General features: G+C 38.0%; 1 protein-coding gene across 4 annotated transcripts in view; it reads right to left on the bottom strand.

Moving 5' to 3' along the window:
• APP (amyloid beta precursor protein) overlaps positions 1–20,616 on the bottom strand; it is a 185,391-nt gene that overhangs the window by 7,099 nt on the left and 157,676 nt on the right. For 2 of the 4 annotated variants that reach the window (XM_063448265.1, XM_063448283.1), the window contains 3 exons: positions 19,508–19,607; positions 9,216–9,437; positions 8,126–8,179 (listed from right to left, as the gene is read on the bottom strand). In XM_063448265.1, the coding sequence (XP_063304335.1) occupies positions 8,126–8,179; positions 9,216–9,437; positions 19,508–19,607 (376 nt within the window). The remainder of the gene's footprint in view (positions 1–8,125; positions 8,180–9,215; positions 9,438–19,507; positions 19,608–20,616) is intronic. The other 2 variants (XM_063448275.1, XM_063448291.1) reach the window with 1 other exon arrangement.

Genomic DNA, 20,616 nt, shown 5'->3' with positions numbered 1-20,616 from the left:
TCTTCCTGAAGCTGCAGACAGACACACTAAACAATGCATCTGCAGGGAGCTTTAAAGGGAAGCACATTTTGTAATTTAAATGTTGCCTTATCTATAAAATGCAGTAACACATAAGGGGTCATCATAGGCGTGCGCTGCCTATTGTATAAGGGTGTGCACCCTAAAGCACAAAAACACACGCCGCATATATATATATATATATATATATATATATATATATATATATATATATATATATATACTGCTGTGTGTGTGTGTGTGTAGACGCTGTGTGTGTAAGGGCGCTGTGTGTGTAAGGGCGCTGTGTGTGTAAGGGCGCTGTGTGTGTAAGGGCGCTGTGTGTGTAAGGGCGCTGTGTGTGTAAGGGCGCTGTGTGTGTGTGAAGGCGCTGTGTGTGTGTGAAGGCGCTGTGTGTGTGTGTAAGGGCGCTGTATGCGTTTGTAAGGGCGCTGTATGCGTGTGTAAGGGCGCTGTATGCGTGTGTAAGGGCGCTGTATGCGTGTGTAAGGGCGCTGTATGCGTGTGTAAGGGCGCTGTATGCGTGTGTAAGGGCGCTGTATGCGTGTGTAAGGGCGCTTTTAGTGTGTATATGTGAGGGTGATGTGTGTGTGATGGCGCTGTATGTGTGTAAGGGCGCTGTAGGTGTGTGTAAGGGTGCTGTGTGTGTATGTGTAAGGGTGCTGTTAGTGTGTATATGTGAGGGTGCTGTTAGTGTGTGTGTGTGTGTGTGTGTAAGGGTGATGTGTGTGTAAGGGTGCTGTTAGTGTGTATGTGTAAGGGTGATGTGTGTGTGAGGGTGCCGTTTGTGTGCTGTATGTTTGGGGGATTGTGTGTATTGTGTGGGGGCCGTTTGGTAAATATCCCCCCTCCCTTCTTACCTTATGTAGGGAGGGGGGACCTTGCTGCTGCTGCCTTCCCTGGTGGTCCAGTGGAGGTGGGGGCAGATTTCTTAATATCCCCCCTCCCTTCTTACATTATGCCTGGGAGGGGGGATCATTTCTGCTGCTGCCTTCCCTGGTGGTCCAGTGGAGAGTGAACTCTAGCCTTGCAGGCTAGAGTTCACTCTCGCGAGATCTGAGCGTTGCCGCGGTAACCATGGCAACGCTCAGAATCCCGCGAGAGGACCCGGCGGAGCTGCTGGCAAGAGCTCCGCGGGTCCTCTCCTGCCTCCCTCCCTGCCTGTGGGTCGGTGGGGAGGGAGGCTGAGAGCAGAGCCGGCATTTGGATAGCGCCGGCTCTGCATGAGCCGACAGGGGAGATCCCGAGATCTCCCCTGCCGGTCTCAATACATAGGCGTGCCGCGGGGATTAGGGTGTGCCCAGGCACACCCGGCACACCCCGTGCGCACGCCTATTGGGGTCATACAGTTAGGTCTTTAAATATATTTGGACACTGGCACAAGCGTTGTTGTTTTGACTGTTTACCAATATAATTTCAAGTTACAGTGAAATAATGAATATGGGCTTATAGTGCAATTTCTCAGCTTTAATTTGAGCGTATTTAGATCCAAATTGGAGGAAGGGTTTAGGAGTTACAGCTCTTTAATATGTAGCCCATTCGTTCTCAAAGGACCAAAATTATTTGGACAATTGACTCCAAACCTGTGTTTCATAGACAGGTGTGGGCTATTCCTTTGTTATTTCTTCAGCAATTAGGCAGGTAAAAGGTCTGAGGTTGATTCCAGGTGTGGCATTCGCATTTGGAAACTATTGCTGTAAACCCACAACAACAACAAAAAACGCACTCTGCAACTCAAAAAGGCCTGGACGTCCTCAGAAAACAACAGTGGTGTATGATCGTAGGGTCCTTTCCATGGTAAAGTGAAACCCCATTCAAAACATCCAGCCAAGTTAAGAACATTCTACAGGAGGTAGGCATATCATTATCCAAGTTTACCATAAAGAGAAGACTTCACAAGAACAAATACAGAGGGTTCACCACAAGGTGCTAACCATTCACAAGCCTCAAGAATAGAAAGGTCAGATTAGACTTAGACAAAAATAGCTATAAAGCCAGCTCAGTTCTGGAACAGCATTCTTTGGACAGGTGAAACCAAGATCAACCTCTACCAGAATGATAGGATGAAAAAATATGGAGAAGGCCTGGAATGGGCTCATGATCTGAAGCATACCGCATCATCTGTAAAACACTGAGCAGGCAGTGTGACGGCATGGCCATGCATTGCTTCCAATGGCACTGAGTCACTAGTGTTTATTGATGATGTGACAGAAAACAGAAGCACCTTGATAAATTCTGAAATGTATAGGAATATAGTGTTTGCTCAGATTCATCCAAATTCAGCGAAGTTGATTGAACGGTGCTTCAGTTTTCAGATGGCAATGACACAAATATACAGCAAAATTAGTTTAAGGCAAAGAAGTGGAATATTCTGCAATGGTTGAATCAATCACCTGATCTCAACTTGATTGAGCTTGCATTTCACTTGTTGAAGACAAAATTTAAGGCAGAAACACCCACAAACAAACAAACAACGGAAGACACCTGCAGTAAAGGCCTGGCAAACAATCACAAAGGAGGAAACCCAGCATTTGGTGATGTACATGTGTTCCAGACTTCAAGCAGTCATTGCCTGCAAAGGATTCTCAACAAAGTATTAAAAATTAACACTTTATTTGTTTGCTATATTTTGTCCAATTACATTTAAGCCCCTGCAATAAGAGGATTGTGTACGAAAATGGTTACATTTCCTAAACGTTTCAAACAGTAATTTTGTTCAATCCCTTGAATTAAAATTAAAAGTCTGCACTTCGATTGCATCTCGGTTGTTTCATTTCAAACCCATTGTGGTCTGCTTGGTATATAGTTAATGGAGTGTGTTTGGATAATTAAGATCATGGAATTATTTAAAGAAATCAAACCAGAAAGGCCAAGAACACAAAAATATTGTCAATCTTAGAAAACAGAATTTCCTGCACTTCTATAAGATAGTTTTATGCAAGCATCCAGGGCATGACCAGATGGATAAGCTTAGTATAAAGTCCTTTATTAAGCCAAATAAAAGAGACGAAAGACCGAACGCAAACAAAATAAGACTAAAACAGTGGCAAAGCATGACCTCAAAAGCAAAGAACACATTAATTTCAGTCACAAGTCTGTGGAACCAGCAATTAACTAGCCCTGAAGAACCAGCTCAGCTAAATAGTACAGGAGGTGCAGATGTTTCAACACATGAATTGGTCAAAGGAGACTTGTGTAAAGCTGGCAAACGAAGAAAGAAGCAAAGAAATCCATTTTTATACGTGAAGGGAAACAAATGGGAAAGCAACTTACTTAGGCTAAAGAGCAAGAAAACTCGGAACTTCAGAAAGATCGTTGTCAGTCTTTTAAAGAGTCAAATTATTAAATATTTCCATCCAATCACTGATGATTTGTATCATATAGTGCGAACGAGCTCATGAGTACTGCAAGTGTTTTTTTTTCTTCAGTCAAGCAGAAAACAAATGGAGATTTCTAGTTGGGATTAAATAGTTGATGGATTTAAAAGAGGTAAAGATGATGTGTGATCAAGCTGTCAGCCTAGATGTATATTGGCAAGTTTTTAATTCTACAGCTATTGCGGGTCACCTATCCCATGTTAGCCAGTCTAGCTGACTGGGCATATATTGAAACAAAACCCATGTATGTGGTGCTTGAGAAAGGCCTCTGTGAAGGCTGAAACGTTGCACAATCAGTTTTTAATAAATCTGCCTTTTTGAGGAAACCTTGAGTGCCTGGAACTACTTTCTACTAATATTTACTTAATTGTGTTTTGCCAACCCGGTCTTTGATGCACCTGGTTTTCACTGTGAGAGTGCGGTATCCTTTATCTTTGAATCAAGTGGTGCAAAAACTAAGTCTGCTGTGATCTTGATTAACGTTATGACAGACACAGCAATATCATTAAGCACACAGTTAAGTTGTTCGAAGAAAAGAACAATCTAAAACAAGCACTGAAAACTACCCAGAATAGAAAAGTATTTGTCTTCCTGTGATACAGTGCATATGTTGTCATAATAAATCTATCATTGTGTGTGCCCATTCAGAATGTTAAACCAGCCATGAATTTGGCTGTCCTGGTGCCACTGATGTCATGGATGCTGGAATCGAGAGCTGTTTCTGTTGTGCCTGCTCAAATGTACAATGTTGCATTGTTCATCTCATCAACCTGGGGTTGTAGAGTAAACAGCGGGTCACAGAGGATGTTACAAAAAGGTGTGTTTTTTTTTAATTTGAAAAATGGAAACGAAAACATTCCTGGATCAGAGAATGTCTATATATCGGACTAATGACATTAAGGCTGTCAAAATCATTTGAGTGGAATAATTTTAAAGAAAGGTAATCTCTTTTCCCTTAGGATCTTCACTTATTAACTAATTCAAGAATGTGATTTTCCTGTACTGTCATGATATATCATACAATTTGCATATCTCCCTGTAGGGAGTCAATAAATATTATATCAGTCTTCCCTAAAAAAAAAATAAAGGAAATTCTACATAATTTCTCCTAACTAAAAAGCACTGTTACAGATGGCTATCAAGTGTAAACTTGCTTATGTTGTCTATTCTTAATACTGGTTGAGCTAAAACTAAATGACATTCCAGTAATGACATGAGCAACACTGAACACATTACCATGGTAACATTGACAGTAATTTAAAATTGATGAGAAAGAGATGTGTAGGTTTCAGAGAATATGTAATGTGGATGCCTGGATGGATTCCTACTATATTGGTCAATTTTGTATTACATTTGTGAATCAAGAAATGTACCAAATACAATTAGTAATAGATAATGTTTAGCATTACAAGTATTTGTTATATCATCAAAAATTCTGTTGAATGATCCATATGATCATTCACAGTGTTTGGGCAGGAAACTTTGTGACCATTGCACATGAATTGCTCTTTCAGTTAACCAAGTCCCCAATAAGGTCAAAGCAAAGTAAGTCTATTGAGGGTAAGCTTGCTAAATCTCAGTTGCTGGGGAACATATGAAGATACCTATGGGGAAGGGATACTTGACAGATCTCCAGCATTTGGATATCAAGCCACTTTAGCCCTTTGTGAAAAGAATTGATTGGAAAATTATATCCAGATAGTCCTTTTCTCCAATTCTTTCATAGCCTATCACTCTTCCACCTCACACACAATACCTTCTGTCAATGTATCCTTCAAGACAGTATTATTCCTTCTACAAATTAGACAAACTGAAGTATTTTCCTTCATTCCAACATTCACCGTAGTTCCTTTATCATCCTTCACCATTTTCTCACCATCTCCTCTTTACCCATAATCACAACCAACGCGTCGTCTTTCCTGTTTGACAAACATGATTCATAGCCTCCATCTACCATATCCTTCTACTTTACATTAACTACCTTCTCTGCTAATAAACCACTCCATCTTAAAAACACTCCTAATGCCTGATTCAACAAATTGAACCTACTGAGTGAGGTTGGTGTTTACATCTACATATCATGGTCAGTTTATCTGTATGTGCTAAATCTGATATATCAGTGCTCTATTATAAAGCACCTCCTTAGAATAAAATCATTGCACCACAACCTCTCCTGCAATACATTACTCTTCCTCTTCCTTCCACCACCTTTACATCACCCCTTGGACCTCTACGACTGGGAAAAAAGAAACCTTAAAACATTCTCTCAAGTTCAATAATTTCTGACATGTGACAGACTTTCTTTTACCATTCTGTTTCAGACAAAATAATTCTAGCCTCATTGCTTCCTCTCAGTATTCTCTCTCAAATACCTATCACCATGAGTTTACTCCGTCCTTCACTTAGTTGCCAATAGGCTGATCCCGCTGGGTCCTAATATTCAATTCTAATTTAACTGTGAACTTTTGTTGATCTATATAATCAATATGCTTATTGACGAGATTATTATTAATCTATGTAGCATGCCCTAAAGATAAGAACACTGTATAAGAAATACATTAAAAAAAAAAAAACATTTTAGGGAAACAAAAACACAAATAAAATAATAAATTCCTGCATATTTCAAAATATAAGACACATCTATATATTTTAACTAGAAATTTAGAAGAAAAAAAACCATACAGTTGAATGTCTTACACTCTTTAATTATTGTTATTGTTATTATTATTGGTATTTATATAGCGACAGCTTATTTCGCAGCACTTTACAATAAAATGGGAATTTAGAAAATGAGACAACAACAAAATGTAACCGGAACAATAGGTAGTTGAAGACCCTGCTCAAACGAGCTTACAGTCTTTAATCCCACCTTACTGTCTTGCACCTCACGAGTAGCTCATGCTACCCCTCTTTTCTTGTGGCTCTGACCTTCTTATCCTCTATCTGGTCTAACAGAAAGCTACTCACTGCTTCCAGCGAGCAACTTGTTTGACGGGGTACAGGAATATACTCTTCCACGGCCGGTGCCACCACGCTATACGGAGAGACTGGCAGGAGGGGGGTGCTTGGTGCGCCCCCATCACATCTGATACATAGGTCACCCGGACATTGTGCCAGGTGATTGGAATATAGGACATGGGTACTTTTCCCCCAAAAAATTCTGTTGTAATAACCTGCATCATATTGTGAAAGAAAATGCAGTATGATACAATTTTACAGATAGTATAAAGTTGTAAATGCATAATAAATGGACTGTCAATAATGCTTGATAAGCCACAGAATGCTCCCCTATATATGCTTGCACCCATGATTCTGACAGTACTTGCACACATAAGAATCTTGTGCATGTAATGCAAAAATAAAACCTATTTTAATTATTAACTGCTATAAAAATCAAATAACATCCCAAGATTCTATATTTGTATATTGTCAATAGTTAACTACACTATTCAAAATGATATTTACAGTATTAACAAAAGTCACGTTATAACAGCACATCTGAAGATACCAAATATTCTTTAAACCACAAATCTAATGAGACGTAGTAAGTTATATGTATTTTAAAACTAAACTGTTGGTATATAGTGTGTATACTTTAGCCTTGTCTGATTGATCAGAGAACCAAATTTTCAGACCTCTCCACTGCATTTTATTCATGAAATTCATTACATATATCGTAGTTCAATATTTTATAACATAATACACTTTTTTATTACTATCTTTTTTTTATCATGGTTTTATAGCTTTAAAATGTGCTTACTGTGTCCACATGCTTCTCTATGAGTAGCATTTGAGCAGACACTGCCCAGCCAAAGCAAGAGGTGGACCAGCTTATCTACAGAGCTTAAGAAACCAACAAAAAAATAAAATAAAACTATTTCTTATGCATTAAAAAACTTTTTTTTTTTTTTTAAAACTTGACATTCTGAAAAACATTTACCTACATGATGAGAAGACCATTAAGTAATCACAGAATTTTATCATAACGTCAATCACACTATAGACACATTGTAGTGCTAAACGGTCTCTGGTGGCTGTCTACTAGACAGCCACTAATGGCACTTCCTACAGTTTCACGGAGTTTGACTAGCATCCAGCGTCTTTAAAATCCCCATATTGGGAAGGCCTAACACGCACATGGTATTTGCCACGCATGTGCATTAACTAAAACACAAAGAACACTTAAATCCCTGGGTTGGGCTACTCCTCCAGTTGGTGGTGAAGGAGGAGTCCAACCCAGTGTCGAGGGACATCAGGTAAGTATAAAAAGGGTTTTTACCAGCAGGAAGAAAGTGTATATAGTGTTTTGCATTCCTAACACTATAGTGTCCCTTTATATCCACTATCGCCTTGTCTCAATGTACTATGTGTAAAATGGGTAGTAGCTCATTTCAATCAAGTTACACAGCAGGGGGGAGACAATTAACAGTTTTATGTTTTAACCAGGTAGAAAAATTCATGAAGAAACACCATACTGCCCACAGCTACACATCAATAATCTGAGGACGGGACATATCAGCAAAGGAACGAAATGCATATAAACACATTTAGGAGAGTAAGTTAACTCTTCAATAAAACCCTACACAGTGGAAACATAATAAATGTACAAAAATACTTTCACAAAAGCAAGCATCAAGTGTAAAAAACAATGATCAACTTGTCAAAGACAACAATGTGCATGCAGGTTAACCCATGCAAGGACAGTGTCCAAAGCAAAGCAAATTATATACCTGGCCGTGTAGTGAGTCCTCTATCTGCAGCAGGGCGGGCATCGACGGGTTCAACTGGGCACGTGCAGCAAAGAAACAAGCAAACAAACAAAAATAAATATATTTTTTGCTTTACATATAGGAAAGGTGGTGAAAAAGTGTAAAGTAGAAGAGTGGGCCAACGCTATACTTCTCAATGTGCGCACACTATAAACACAAAATGGTAATATTAAAAGGCCTGTTTGGTCGAAATGTTGTGATTTTTCACAATGTTAACTCCGTTTTCACACATATATATGTCCCATTTGCCTGTCTTATCATCTACAGGTCCGTAGCATTGAAAATATAATCATGGAGAACAAATGGTGAAGATCTCATGAGGGTATATTAGAAAAATATAGGTTTATTAATTTATTCCTGAATAGTAGAACAGTTACTATAAACGGAACCCTAAATGTCTATTCATTCCTAATGCAGAAAAGTATCACAAGGAAAACAAAAACAAAAAAAACCCCTCTTAATTACAATGTTAAATACCATTATGTTTTATGTTCAACTTAAATAATGAAAAATTTCATATTTCTTTGTCTTCAAAAAATTACTTGCTTTAATATTTTTGGGGTATTTATCTCCATAAAAATATCAGTTAATATTCTAAAATATTGCAATTGAGTTTTAATAGTAGGTATATACCAGGAACTTGTCTATCAACAAGCTTGCTGCTTATTTCTTTTCATTTAGATAATTTTTCTTACTCACAGACGATACTACAGATCCCTAAAATCACTAGAATTTTACAGTAAAATTCTCTATTCCATTTGGATGAAAACATATTACATGTACATGTTTTGTTACGAGTTAATTTACTGTGACTTGTACAATATGGCATCCTATAATATAGCCTTAATGACTGATAATAATAATAAATAAAACTAAAAACAAAAGAGCTTGGACCCAACAAGAATAAGGAAAGTAAAAGTAGAAGCTTTAGGAATGGCATTTTGGAGGTTGGGTGTTAGGGTATTATAAAAACCATGCATAACACAACAAATAGAACATGCATTGACATAGTAGTGAGCATGCACAAGAACCAGAAATGTTTGAATTTTACCTTCGTTCTCTGTGTTTGCTGGAACAGAGTCCACACCAAATGGATGCCACGGTTGAAGGTCCTCAACGTTGAACTCCCCATCCACGGGGAGAAGCTCCACTGTGGTCTTGGTCTCCGTTAGAGACGGCATAAGAGCATCGTTTCCATAGCTGATTCTGGGTTCACTGACCATGTTGGATAATACATCATCTGAGTAGTTCTGTTCCTTTTGGAAGAGTTCATCTAAAATGAAGAAGATTCCTTTGTAAAACCAGATATTTCTTTGGCAAAATATTCCAGATTCACAAGAAGAGGTAATAAAAACAGACAAATAAAATGTTAACACTAATAATTTTTTTTTTAAAGTATATATTGATAAGAAAGAGAACATATGAGATTTTTCCTTGCATATGTACTAGTTACCAGTAAAATATGATATCTGAACAAAATAATCAGCAACAGAAAACCAAAATATTGTCAATTTCGATCTCAGGAGGTTGGAAGAAAAATCTGCTCCCTCCTTTTCATCACCCAAGACTACTCTTCTTTCTATCATAGATATCTCTATAATTATCATGTGAGGAGATCTAAAGAATAAACTCCGCAAGATACAAAAAGTCTAGAGTTTTTAGCTTGTGATAACTAGATTTGGTTTTATCATTGCATTGCTTGGGTCATTTCTGAAAGAGACATTTAGAACTGCTTGATGTTTCTCAAAGGCCTTGTGGTTCTTCAGAGATGTTTGTTCTGAGGAACAATGATGCTCATACAATGTTCTTATCAAGATTTAGGAATCTATTTTTATTTACACAGAAGGTCTCACAAAATTAATTTTACAATTGAAGAATGGGTCGTTGTGTAAACTCTATATAAGCAATTTTAATCCCTGTCAAAAAAGGTTAAGAACCACGGGTCTATAGAGAACAACTCATATTGTATTGTATTTTGCCGTCAGTTTTCCAATAAAGTTCTTCATGAAAGAGGTGATAAGCTGGTCACAGAGAAAAATGTCTTGTTGTAGAGTTAACTTAAGAGATTATTCAAAGATAGGACATTTTATGGAACATGAACTCAGATTTAATAGACATCCCCCACAATAATCTATTTTATAAAAATCATAGGAGGTGCAAAAAAACAAAACAGCAAAACAATCAAGGATTAAAACAAACTCAAATTCAACAAGCTGAAAAATGTAAACCTCTGTTGAAAATGTATTAAATAAAAAAAAGACTTCAGTTGTGTTCCAAAAATAGAAATACAGCTTTTTGTGCCAGACTGGTATCTAATCCGTCTTTAAAGGAATCCTCTGAATAGGAGAGATCGCTATTGTAAAACAATGTTTTGGAATCCAGTGGCTAATCGTTGCTACTTCTATAAGTGATATCCCTTTTCCTGAAGGTTTTAGAGAAAAACATGCACCCTCCCACCCCCCAAAAAAGCTATTGGTATTAGATTTTGAAAAATTTAATAAACCAGCTCATAATGTTGTGCAAATTGTAGAACCATAATTAAGTCATACGTAATTCCTATTTAAAGTTTTTCAAGAAAATATTAAAACGAAATAATTGGACGGAGAAGATATACAGAAACAAGGGAGAGAAGCAGGGATAATTGTGAATCTATTTAGTAATGTTCTTTTAATCCGCATTTCTGATGGACCAGAAAAAGCCTCACCACATAAAAACATCCTCAAAGTTAGTGATTTGTAGTAACACACTTAAAACAAAAAGCTAATTTTCTAAACATTTGTACACATTAATGGTTTTCGCAAGGAGGCTATGGGGTGGAAATTTGTTCTGGTAAGTGAATTTTCCCTTGGCAGGGTTTCCTACTGTGATTTAGCTGATGGAAAAGCTTCTAATGAGCTGTGATTCTCTAATAAAAAGGAAGATGAGCACGAAAAAGGCGGCAGGAGGCCTAATCATAACTAAAACGCACACAACCAAATGACAGAATACATGGTAGAAAGCATTCCCGTCACACAGTGGGCAGAATACTGCAGCTTGAGCTACAATAATAAGTAAACAGGCTTGGTGCACGGACGCTGGTAGGGAATTATGAAGGTAATTAACTCGTTTGGCACAGAACTTCAGAGACTAATCTTTAGTATTGGTGAAAACAATGGATACCCGGCTCTAAACTGCAACTTTAACACATGCTCAACCAACTTGGGTAGTTTTCAAGGGACACAGATCTCCTGTTTCACCCATTAGATAACCAGGGAGTAGTACGGAAATGCTGCATTCCCCAAGGACAGTAATGTGCAGGAGGGCAATTAAAGACTGGTGGCAAGAAGAGCTAGGTAGCAACGCACAAATCCCTAGAAGTAGATGGTCATAGGTTAGGAGTCAAACCTCATTAATGAGAAGATGACAGTAACATAATGGGAGGTTGTATCTCTAAAGGGATTAGTTTACGTTATCCATTACTAGGGAGATGTTTGTTGGACTACAGTGTCCTACATACCTAATTATTGGCAAGATGAGCACTGTCCTGAAGACACACAGTGTGATTCCCAATCATGTAATTAATCCCAGAAGAAAACACACATCAAAATTCCAGATTTTAACTCCTGTGAGCCAGAGGGTGGCAGTTACAAAATGAAATAAATCATATGTTGTTGGCTGGTGAGATAGATCAGCTATAGGTGCTACGGCTGCAGGTCTTTGAACACCTGTTCAATCTTCTAGATCAAAGGGCCAAATTCACACTTTCATCTAAGCCTGATAAGAGGAGGGCAGCTGTGCTGGACAATACCAACATCTATACCACGTGTTGTAGCTAAAAGCTAATCTATACCTTGGGACATAACTAAAATACCATCACAATCTAAATGTCCCTACTCAATTAAATATCATTAAAGTTCTAGAGACTGTAGCCCATTCCAACAAAAAACCCTCTCATGTTCTCTATTCAACCTTACTAGACACTTATTTCGGTGCTGTGTCTGCCACTTGTGCAGGATTGTGGAATAACACTGACAATGGATACATAGGCTTTTAGTATTGATCTGGAATATTTCATCACTTCCAGATCACAGGTCAAGCTCAGATATACAGTATGTTTGGATTGCATTGAAAAAATGCCAAAATAAATACATTAAATAAGGAAGGCAACACAATTGATTCTAGCCAGTATATAGTGCATGTTAAGTCAATAAATAGCAAAACAAAAAGACTGCTCACTCTTTTAGGCTTAATTACTTATCGTCTAAGCTTGTAACGACGAGGTCTGGCTGGCATATGACATTTTCCAGTTTATTACTTTAGGTTTAAATGTTTTGAATGTTAGCCAAGCAAAGTCAGACACTAATATTTTTACAATAAATGGAACTATAGCCACAATTTGACAGATCAAAAAAAAAAAAAAAAATTAAACAATGACAGGGATAAAAGAGGACAAAGTATATTTACAGACTATGTTTATAAGGCAAGCAGGGTTGTTTTCACTAGTTCTCTTTTTTTTTTTTAAATAATGTAATCCTTTTAATGACGAGAACAAACAGAAGGAAATGCTAAGAGCAATTTCTAGATCAGTAATTTGCACATGAAAGGGAATTTGTTCTTCAGCTCTGATTTCATGAGAGTTAGATGTTCTAATATACCCAACATCCCATATATCTCAAGTTTTATGGTTCAAAGAAAGTCCACACTCCAGAAGAGCTGAAGACACACTCGCAAAGATCAACATGTGCTTTCTGTTATAGGGTCTATAACGATGTAAAACTAGTGTGCAATATTAACCCGTAGAATATTATGTGTACAATCAAGTGATTATATTATATCAGTCTTTCAAAATTAAGCAAGAAAAACAAAAGTAATGTATTCAAGTGGCATTACATTTTTTTTTTTTTTTAATCCAGCCATCATCACTAAAGTGATAATTCTACGTGAATTCAAAGTGAATTTTAAATTTAAGGTTAAAATAGCCAAACTGGAAACACTCTCTAAGTAAGCGATGCTTTCAGTTTGGCAACTCTGGCCTTAAATTTGAAAATAACTTTGAATTCCCCTTGATTTCTCAATATTGCCATTAAAGTGTAAAGTGCTCCACAAAAAAATAAAAAATAAAAAAAAATATGTGCAAAATTGTGAAACAATCAAAATAAATACAGGTACAGGAAACTCCAAATATTCACAATACACATGAGGGAAAAGAAACACAAAATAATGGTGCAATACGCCAATACACTTCTAGAGGATGTATACATTTTATGTAACAAGCACAATTGGTGCAGCACTCAATTTAACAGAATACATCAACATACCAGTTTTCATACCTTACTGCTCCAGAACCATTCATCCAATATAAGGAATCAAGGACATGTATATAAAACAAACAATTTATACAAACGTTCTGTTAAATATACAGGTAAACATCCCATTGCCGAAGTCGCTGGAATCCAATTCTGTCAAATCAGCAGGTTCTTTGCATAAGTTTAAAGATGCTACATATTTCAAAGGGGCTTGACAGCAGCGACAACACGTTTTGCCATGCAAATCAGCTTTCCTCAGGCAGCACTCGTCACTCCTTTCCATGCCATTTATTTTTTGTCTTTCAAAATCAACCTCATACAGTGTATTTTTTTTGCAGTCTTTATTTGCATGTGGTGTCAGATGGCTGTGGGAGCCGGTCACTTAAACAGTGTCTATGGCACCTAAACAGTATCTATGGAATACACATTTGTATTCCGAACGCTATAGTGTTCCTTTAACGTAGTGGGTTTTGCGCAAAGAGACTGTCCATGCACTCTCCGCAGCGCAAATACAGCTTTTCACATGCATGAAGACATGTCAACTGAATCAATACATTTCAATGTAAAAATGATAATTACTGCTAATGCATACTAGCCCCCAATATATAATTGGATTAAGCCAAGATTAGGGTCGCCATCAGGGGGTGACAACCATGATGGTTGTCACGGGCCCGGCGGCCCTGAGGGGCCCTGCTGTCCGGGCCCCACGTTTAGCAGCGGTATTGCTGCCGGTGCAGTTGCACCTGGGCCCGCACGCTGATGGGGCCCATCGGGTGGCCCACGCACTTAAGGCCACCCGATGGGCCCTACATCATCAGAGGCCCCCACGCAAGTGCTGCTGGGAGGAAGTGGTCACTGTGTGTGTGTCTGTATGCATGCATGTCTGTCAGTATGTATGTATAAATGTCAGTATCAATGTATGTCTGTATGAATGTATTGTATGTCTGTATGTATGTCTGCATGTCATTATGAATGTATGGATGTGTGTACGGATGTCAGTGTCTGTATGCATGTATGTCAGTCTGTCTGTCTGTATCTATGTCTGTCACTATGTATGTATGCCAGTATCAATGTATGTCTGTATGTCATTATGAATGTATGTCTGTGTGTGTGTGTATGTATGTATGTATATCTGTCTGTCTGTCAGTATGAATGTAGGTATGAGTGTATGGATGTCAGCATGAATGTATGTATGTCTGCATGTCAATATATGCATGCATGTCTGTGTGAATGAATGTCAATATATGCATGTATGTCTGTCAGTATGCATGTATGTCTGTATGTCTGTATGTATGAATGTATGTCAGTATGTATGCCAGTATCAATGTATGTCTGTATGTCAGTGTGTGTATGGACGTCAGTGTCTGTATGCATGTATGTCTATATGTATGCCAGTCTGTATGTGTCTGTATGTCCTTATGGATGTGTGTATGTATGTTAGTATGTATCTGTCTGTGTGTCTGTATATGTGTGTATGTCTCAGTATGTCTATATGTCCTTATGCATGTGTGTGTGTATGTATGTATGTTAGTATGTGTCTGTCTGTGTGTCTGTATATGTGTGTATGTCTCAGTATGTGTGTGTCAGTATGTGTGTGTCAGTATGTGTGTGTCAGTATGTATGCCTATATGTGTGTATGTCTGTTTCAGTATGTGTGTCTGTTAGTATGTATCTGTGTGTGTGTGTGTGTGTGTGTGTGTGTGTGTGTGTGTGTATCCATGTCCTTTTGTATCAATGTGTGTGTTTGTGTATGTGTGTGTATTCCTGTGGGCAGAATTTGGAGGCGGGCCCCTCGGGGGCCCAAACCCTGAGCTGAGTTAGGGGCACCAAAATTTCTGGTGGTGGCCCTGGCCAAGATCATACGTGATGATTATCTCAGCCAGCTGAGTAGCAGTGGACATAGAAAGACCAGTGCCAGGGGATATAAGGAAAGTAAATTAATTATTGTCTTACTTATGGCGGTTCCCAATAATTTATTTTAAATCTTTTTTTTTTGTTGTGCATGGAATAACAGTAGGCTTGCTCAGCCACAATAACAGTCGCAAGCAGAATGATAACATTATAAGTGTGACATGGCATATGACTAGACAGCACACATTTTTAGTTTATAATAATAGGAGGGATAGACATTGGCGAGACAAAACATATTATAAGAGACAAGCTTTTCTTCCTGTCTGTGATGATAATGTAGGTTAAGGTTTAACGTTTATGGTACATGCTAGACAAATTAAAAATCACATTGCCTAAGGAGATGTACATTCAATAATTTGCATTATATGGCATTTGTGAAGGTTCTGCACAGTTTTACAATAGATTAGAGATGGCAAGCTAGGTAACTGTCTGAGTACACATTAGTAGAATGTAAAGTAAGCTAGGGTTGCAGGCCATGAGTCAGTGGAGACCGGGATAACCCCCGCCTGTCCAAAGAAGGGGGCTGGGGTGGGAGGGAACAGCGTTAAGCGGGGACAACACCGTCATCGTGGGAACCGGGAGAGCGGCTGTCTCCCGTCGGTTCCAACTAGGGTAGGCCGCAAGTCTTGAGTCAGGCAATTCAGCCGAGGAGAACCTTGTAACGGGTATCCCCAGGTACAGAGTCGTCCCGTGTACAAGAAGGCTGTGGGCTGCAGTCAGCTACAGTGAGTGGACCGGGAATAGTCTCCATTAATTGGAGCTAGGCGTGGGAGCTCTTGCTGAACACGTCTAGGCAGCATTGCAGTCAAGCTACGGCCCCCGGTTCCCAATAATTTAAATAGCACTTTACAAAATTATGAAAAGGGGAAATTTAACAATAAATAAGACAATTACAAAATTATACAGGAACAATTGGTAGATGAGGATCCTGCTCAAAAAAGCTTACAGTCTAGAGGAATGGAGTATAAAGAATTGGCATCACGTGGGGACAGCAAACAAACAAGGTGGAAAAGTAGCAGAACCAGGTGAAAGTGGAGTGTGGCTCTTTAGGAGAGAGCCAGAGACCGATTTTTGACATAGAAGTTACTCTGGGAGGCCATAAGCATTGCTGAACAGATGGGTTTTGAGGGACTTAAGTGATTGAAGAATAGGGGAGAGTTTGATGGGGGTAGGGATGCTGTTTCAACGGAAAGCAGCCGCCCATGCAAAGTCCTGCAAGCGCGAGTTAGCAGTGAGTTAGCAGAAGCCAGATTTAAGAGGGTCGAGGAAAGACTTGGAATAAATTTTCAAGAAATGCTAAGTTTGATAAAGGCATTAGCCGCAGTGCTTGATAGCAATTAATACTGGGAGTAAACTTTATGAATACTGTATAGGATGTAAGAGAAAGCCTGGGGTGAGATAAAATGGCAATTGTAAGTGGGGAGACGTACAAATCGAGGTGGGAAAAACAATCCAGGGGGGGAAAAAAAGCAGATGAGAAACATTCGAGATTTAAAGATATGAGGGAACGATAGAGATCAAATAGGTGAAAGTCATAAATAGTGAACATAAATTAACGAGGTTTTGAGTGCAAAAATAAACACTAACAAAAAGAGACATTTAACAATTCAAGAGTTGAAGATGGAAGGTCCAATAGTTATCTATTAAGCAGTAATAGTATAGGGGAGGGAGGGAGGTAGATAGGAATACAATTGAAAAGAGAAATAGGACAATGAGTAGTCCAGGTAACATTGGGAATACAAGTTTGTATTGCTAACAGAGTGTTTCTTCGAAATGTAAAGAACTCCGTAACACCTTACATATATGATCCAATATTATCCGAATGTCCATTTTCAGATGCCTTTAAGACAATGCCAGAGTCAGGAAAACATTGGCATGGACATTTAGGAAAATCTTTGCACACCTGACAATATATGCAATACTAAGCTCTAGTATTCTCACCTGTAAATTTACTGATTGATAGATGTCAAAAAAGGCTGCAATATTGATTTAGCATCTAGTTCTATTTAATTTCCATTATTAAATAACTCCAGAAAGGCATATTTAGAGACATTTAAAAAAAAAAAATATATATATATATATATATATATATATATATATAACACCCCAGCATCTTAAATCAAACCATTCACCCAATTCACAGATATATAATATCAGAAAGCAAAAGCTCTTTAACCGATGATTTATTTTCATTTGATAAATTTTATTTGAAGCTACATAGTAACAGACTGAAAAAGTAGGTATGTCCATCGTGTTCAACCTTTCAAATCTGTTTAGGTCTGAAAAAGAAGGTGAAAAACCTGACGTTTGCCACAAAATGGGTAAAAAAAATCCTTTAGTAGCACAAATTGGCAGACAGATTGCTGCTTAGATCCAACAAGCATTTACCCCACGTATTAAATACGACATCCTTTAAATTATCTAACATTTCTCTGTAGCAGATTTGGGGTTATGGATGTTTACAAGAGATGCCGGCTTTCCTGGAGACACTCATAGGAGATGCTAGATTGGTACCTGTTGAATACACACACAGGACACTTCTGATCAGAAATAAAAAATGTTTTTATAACTATTGCAGGCTTGGATGTAATCGAAGAAAACCCTGTACACATAATAAGTGTACTCATAATACACAGTGTTCCATAAATAGAATGGTCACTTTGGGTGTGACTAGGTAGCAGCTAAGTGTACCTGTAATCATAACGTTGCCTTTATATGTTCCAACTTAGAGTAGGCTTATAAAAACAAATTAAGACCATCTCTTTTTCAATGATGGCAAAAGCAAGCCAACAAAAAGGAGACCTATATTATATAACACTACTTAGTGTAAGGATCCATCATTAAAGGATTTTAGATTTACATTTCAATACGGAGTCTAGTGAATAATGTAGGGTGATTTCCGCATCATTGCTTATTTGCATTAAATTATATGTTTTTTGTTTGTTTGTTTTTTAATGCTGCAATCTTCAAATTAACTTCTCTATACTCCGTTTGCTACACCAGTCGCTTCCGTCAGCTTCGAAACAGTAATTTTATTTTTTTGAGGAGTTCTGTTAAACTTTATATGTCTATTGCATCAGTAGACGGACTTTCTATCAGGCATCTCCCATGTGTGATATATAAATGCAAAAAGAGATGAATGAGTCCTGGTTTACATTCTCATACAGTGGTTTCAGATTAAAATGGGAAAAAAATAGAGATAAAAAACAATATATATGGCGTTTTTGAGCACAAACTAAAAGTGACAAGCTTGACACAACACCCATTAATTAGTACACTGTTAATAATAAATTCCCTTTAATTATTTTCATCTTGACAGTATTCCAATGGTTTCGCATAACGGAGTGTGCTAAAAAAAGAAGATAGTTTTTGTGGAAAAGGAATTTATTTTTATGCCTTGAGCAGCCTGTTTCAGCTGTCTGAACATCGAGGTATCATACTTTCCAATTATCCTAAATCATTCCCTGACAAGATGTTTTCATAACTTAAAAATCACCTTTTTTGTAAAAAATGTTTTTCCTCTTTTTCAAAACTACCGTATTCACAACCCGTCTTGGATGAATAGTTTAATTAAGCTTATCTCAATGCCCTTACATGCCAAACCTGAAGAGTTGTGCTGGAATGGCTGTGAAGCAATACATGGAAACCATCAGGTTTTAGGTTTAAACCATTTATGCAGACAAAGACTCAATATACTGTTCATAATCATCCATTGAAGTCTAGGACACCTGTCAAGAATTTGTTAAATGCCCACATGAGTTAGAGTTGGAGGTCCATGAGTATTGGTTTTGAATCAGTTGACCACTTTAACTAAGACACTCTACTATACGTGCAAAAACTTAAATGCCGACTGCAAGATAGATTTTCCACATGCAACATCAACCCTAAATGACATCTATTTTCTGGACTAACAAACAAGCACTCACCTGAATTTGAAAGTGTTATGTTTTACGGATTTAAAATGAATTACGGAGTGTTGGAATAAAAAGAACAAAACCGTGAAACATGGTTTGAACAGGAACGTCAGATGTTAAAATAATTTTGTAGCACAGACATCTTCATACAACTTTCATGGGACAAATTGAACTTTAGAATGACAAGCTTTATGAAGTTTAAACTTGATAAGAGAAAGAAGCAATGTGCTTACCGACTTCGTCCTGAATCTCTTCTACCACCGCAGGCACTTTGTAGAGTAGAGAGAAGCTCTGATTCATTCTCTCGTTAATGACTCGAAGGTGTGTCATAACCTGAGGGAAGATGAACAATACAATCCGTCAGTCAGTTCTCCGTAAATATTGCATTATATCAGGCAATAAACAGAAACAGGAGGACTTCTAGAAACCTTCTGAATTATTTACAATGAGAAAAAAATGGATTCGAATTATACTTACACGAATACACAGTGAAAATGTATTTCTAAATCCACCATAAAAATGGTCTGTATGGCAAATCTATTTTCACTTAATTAACGTGTTAGACAATAGTAAAGATGGGTTTCTTCTTTAAAATTCTACAAACCAGATCTTGCCTTGCAGAGAAGTTCCCCTACATTAATAGCCTTGTTACGGATTCCATTTAAACAATCTGCAAGACTGGTGAGTAAGTGATGTAAGAGTGATAGCGTGAGGTTGGACGACAGTGCTTCTAATGACTAGTACTAGATGCAAGGGTTTATTGATTTAAGCATGCCAATAACAGTTGTGATGGGAAAGGATAACTGTTTAAATGGACACTATAGGCACCTAGACCCGTTGAGCTCATTGAAGTGGTCTGGGTGCACTGGGTCTCCCAGTCAATTTAATCCTGCAATGGTAATTATTGCAGTTATTAAGAAACTGCAATAATTACATTGAAGGGTTAATGCCACACTAAAGGCGCTTCTGGGTGGTTAGGTGACTTTTGGTTGCCTAACTGACACTGGACATCCTCACTCTATGCAGGAGGACATCCAGTGTCCGCTAAACCCCCAAGCATTAAATCAATTCTTTCCTATGGTGCTGTCCTAATGCGATCGCGGCACTCACCCACCCACGCAGCACTCACATGAGCATTAGGTCCCGACGTCAAAGGAGCGAAGGCAGAGCCGACCCAGTGCCGAGTGACATTGGCACTACAATTGGGTAAGTGGCTAAAGGGCTAGGAACACAGTTTTATATTTCTAGCCTATAGTTTCCATTTAAAGAGGTAAGTAGCTGTAATTACACCGTTTAATTTAACAGTTTGAAAGGGAACTGGCATTACAATGTACTGGCGCCC

This window comes from Pelobates fuscus, chromosome 1, assembly GCF_036172605.1.
Source record: "Pelobates fuscus isolate aPelFus1 chromosome 1, aPelFus1.pri, whole genome shotgun sequence".
Lineage (NCBI taxonomy): Eukaryota > Metazoa > Chordata > Amphibia > Anura > Pelobatidae > Pelobates > Pelobates fuscus.
This window is presented reverse-complemented; position numbering and strand designations above follow the sequence as displayed.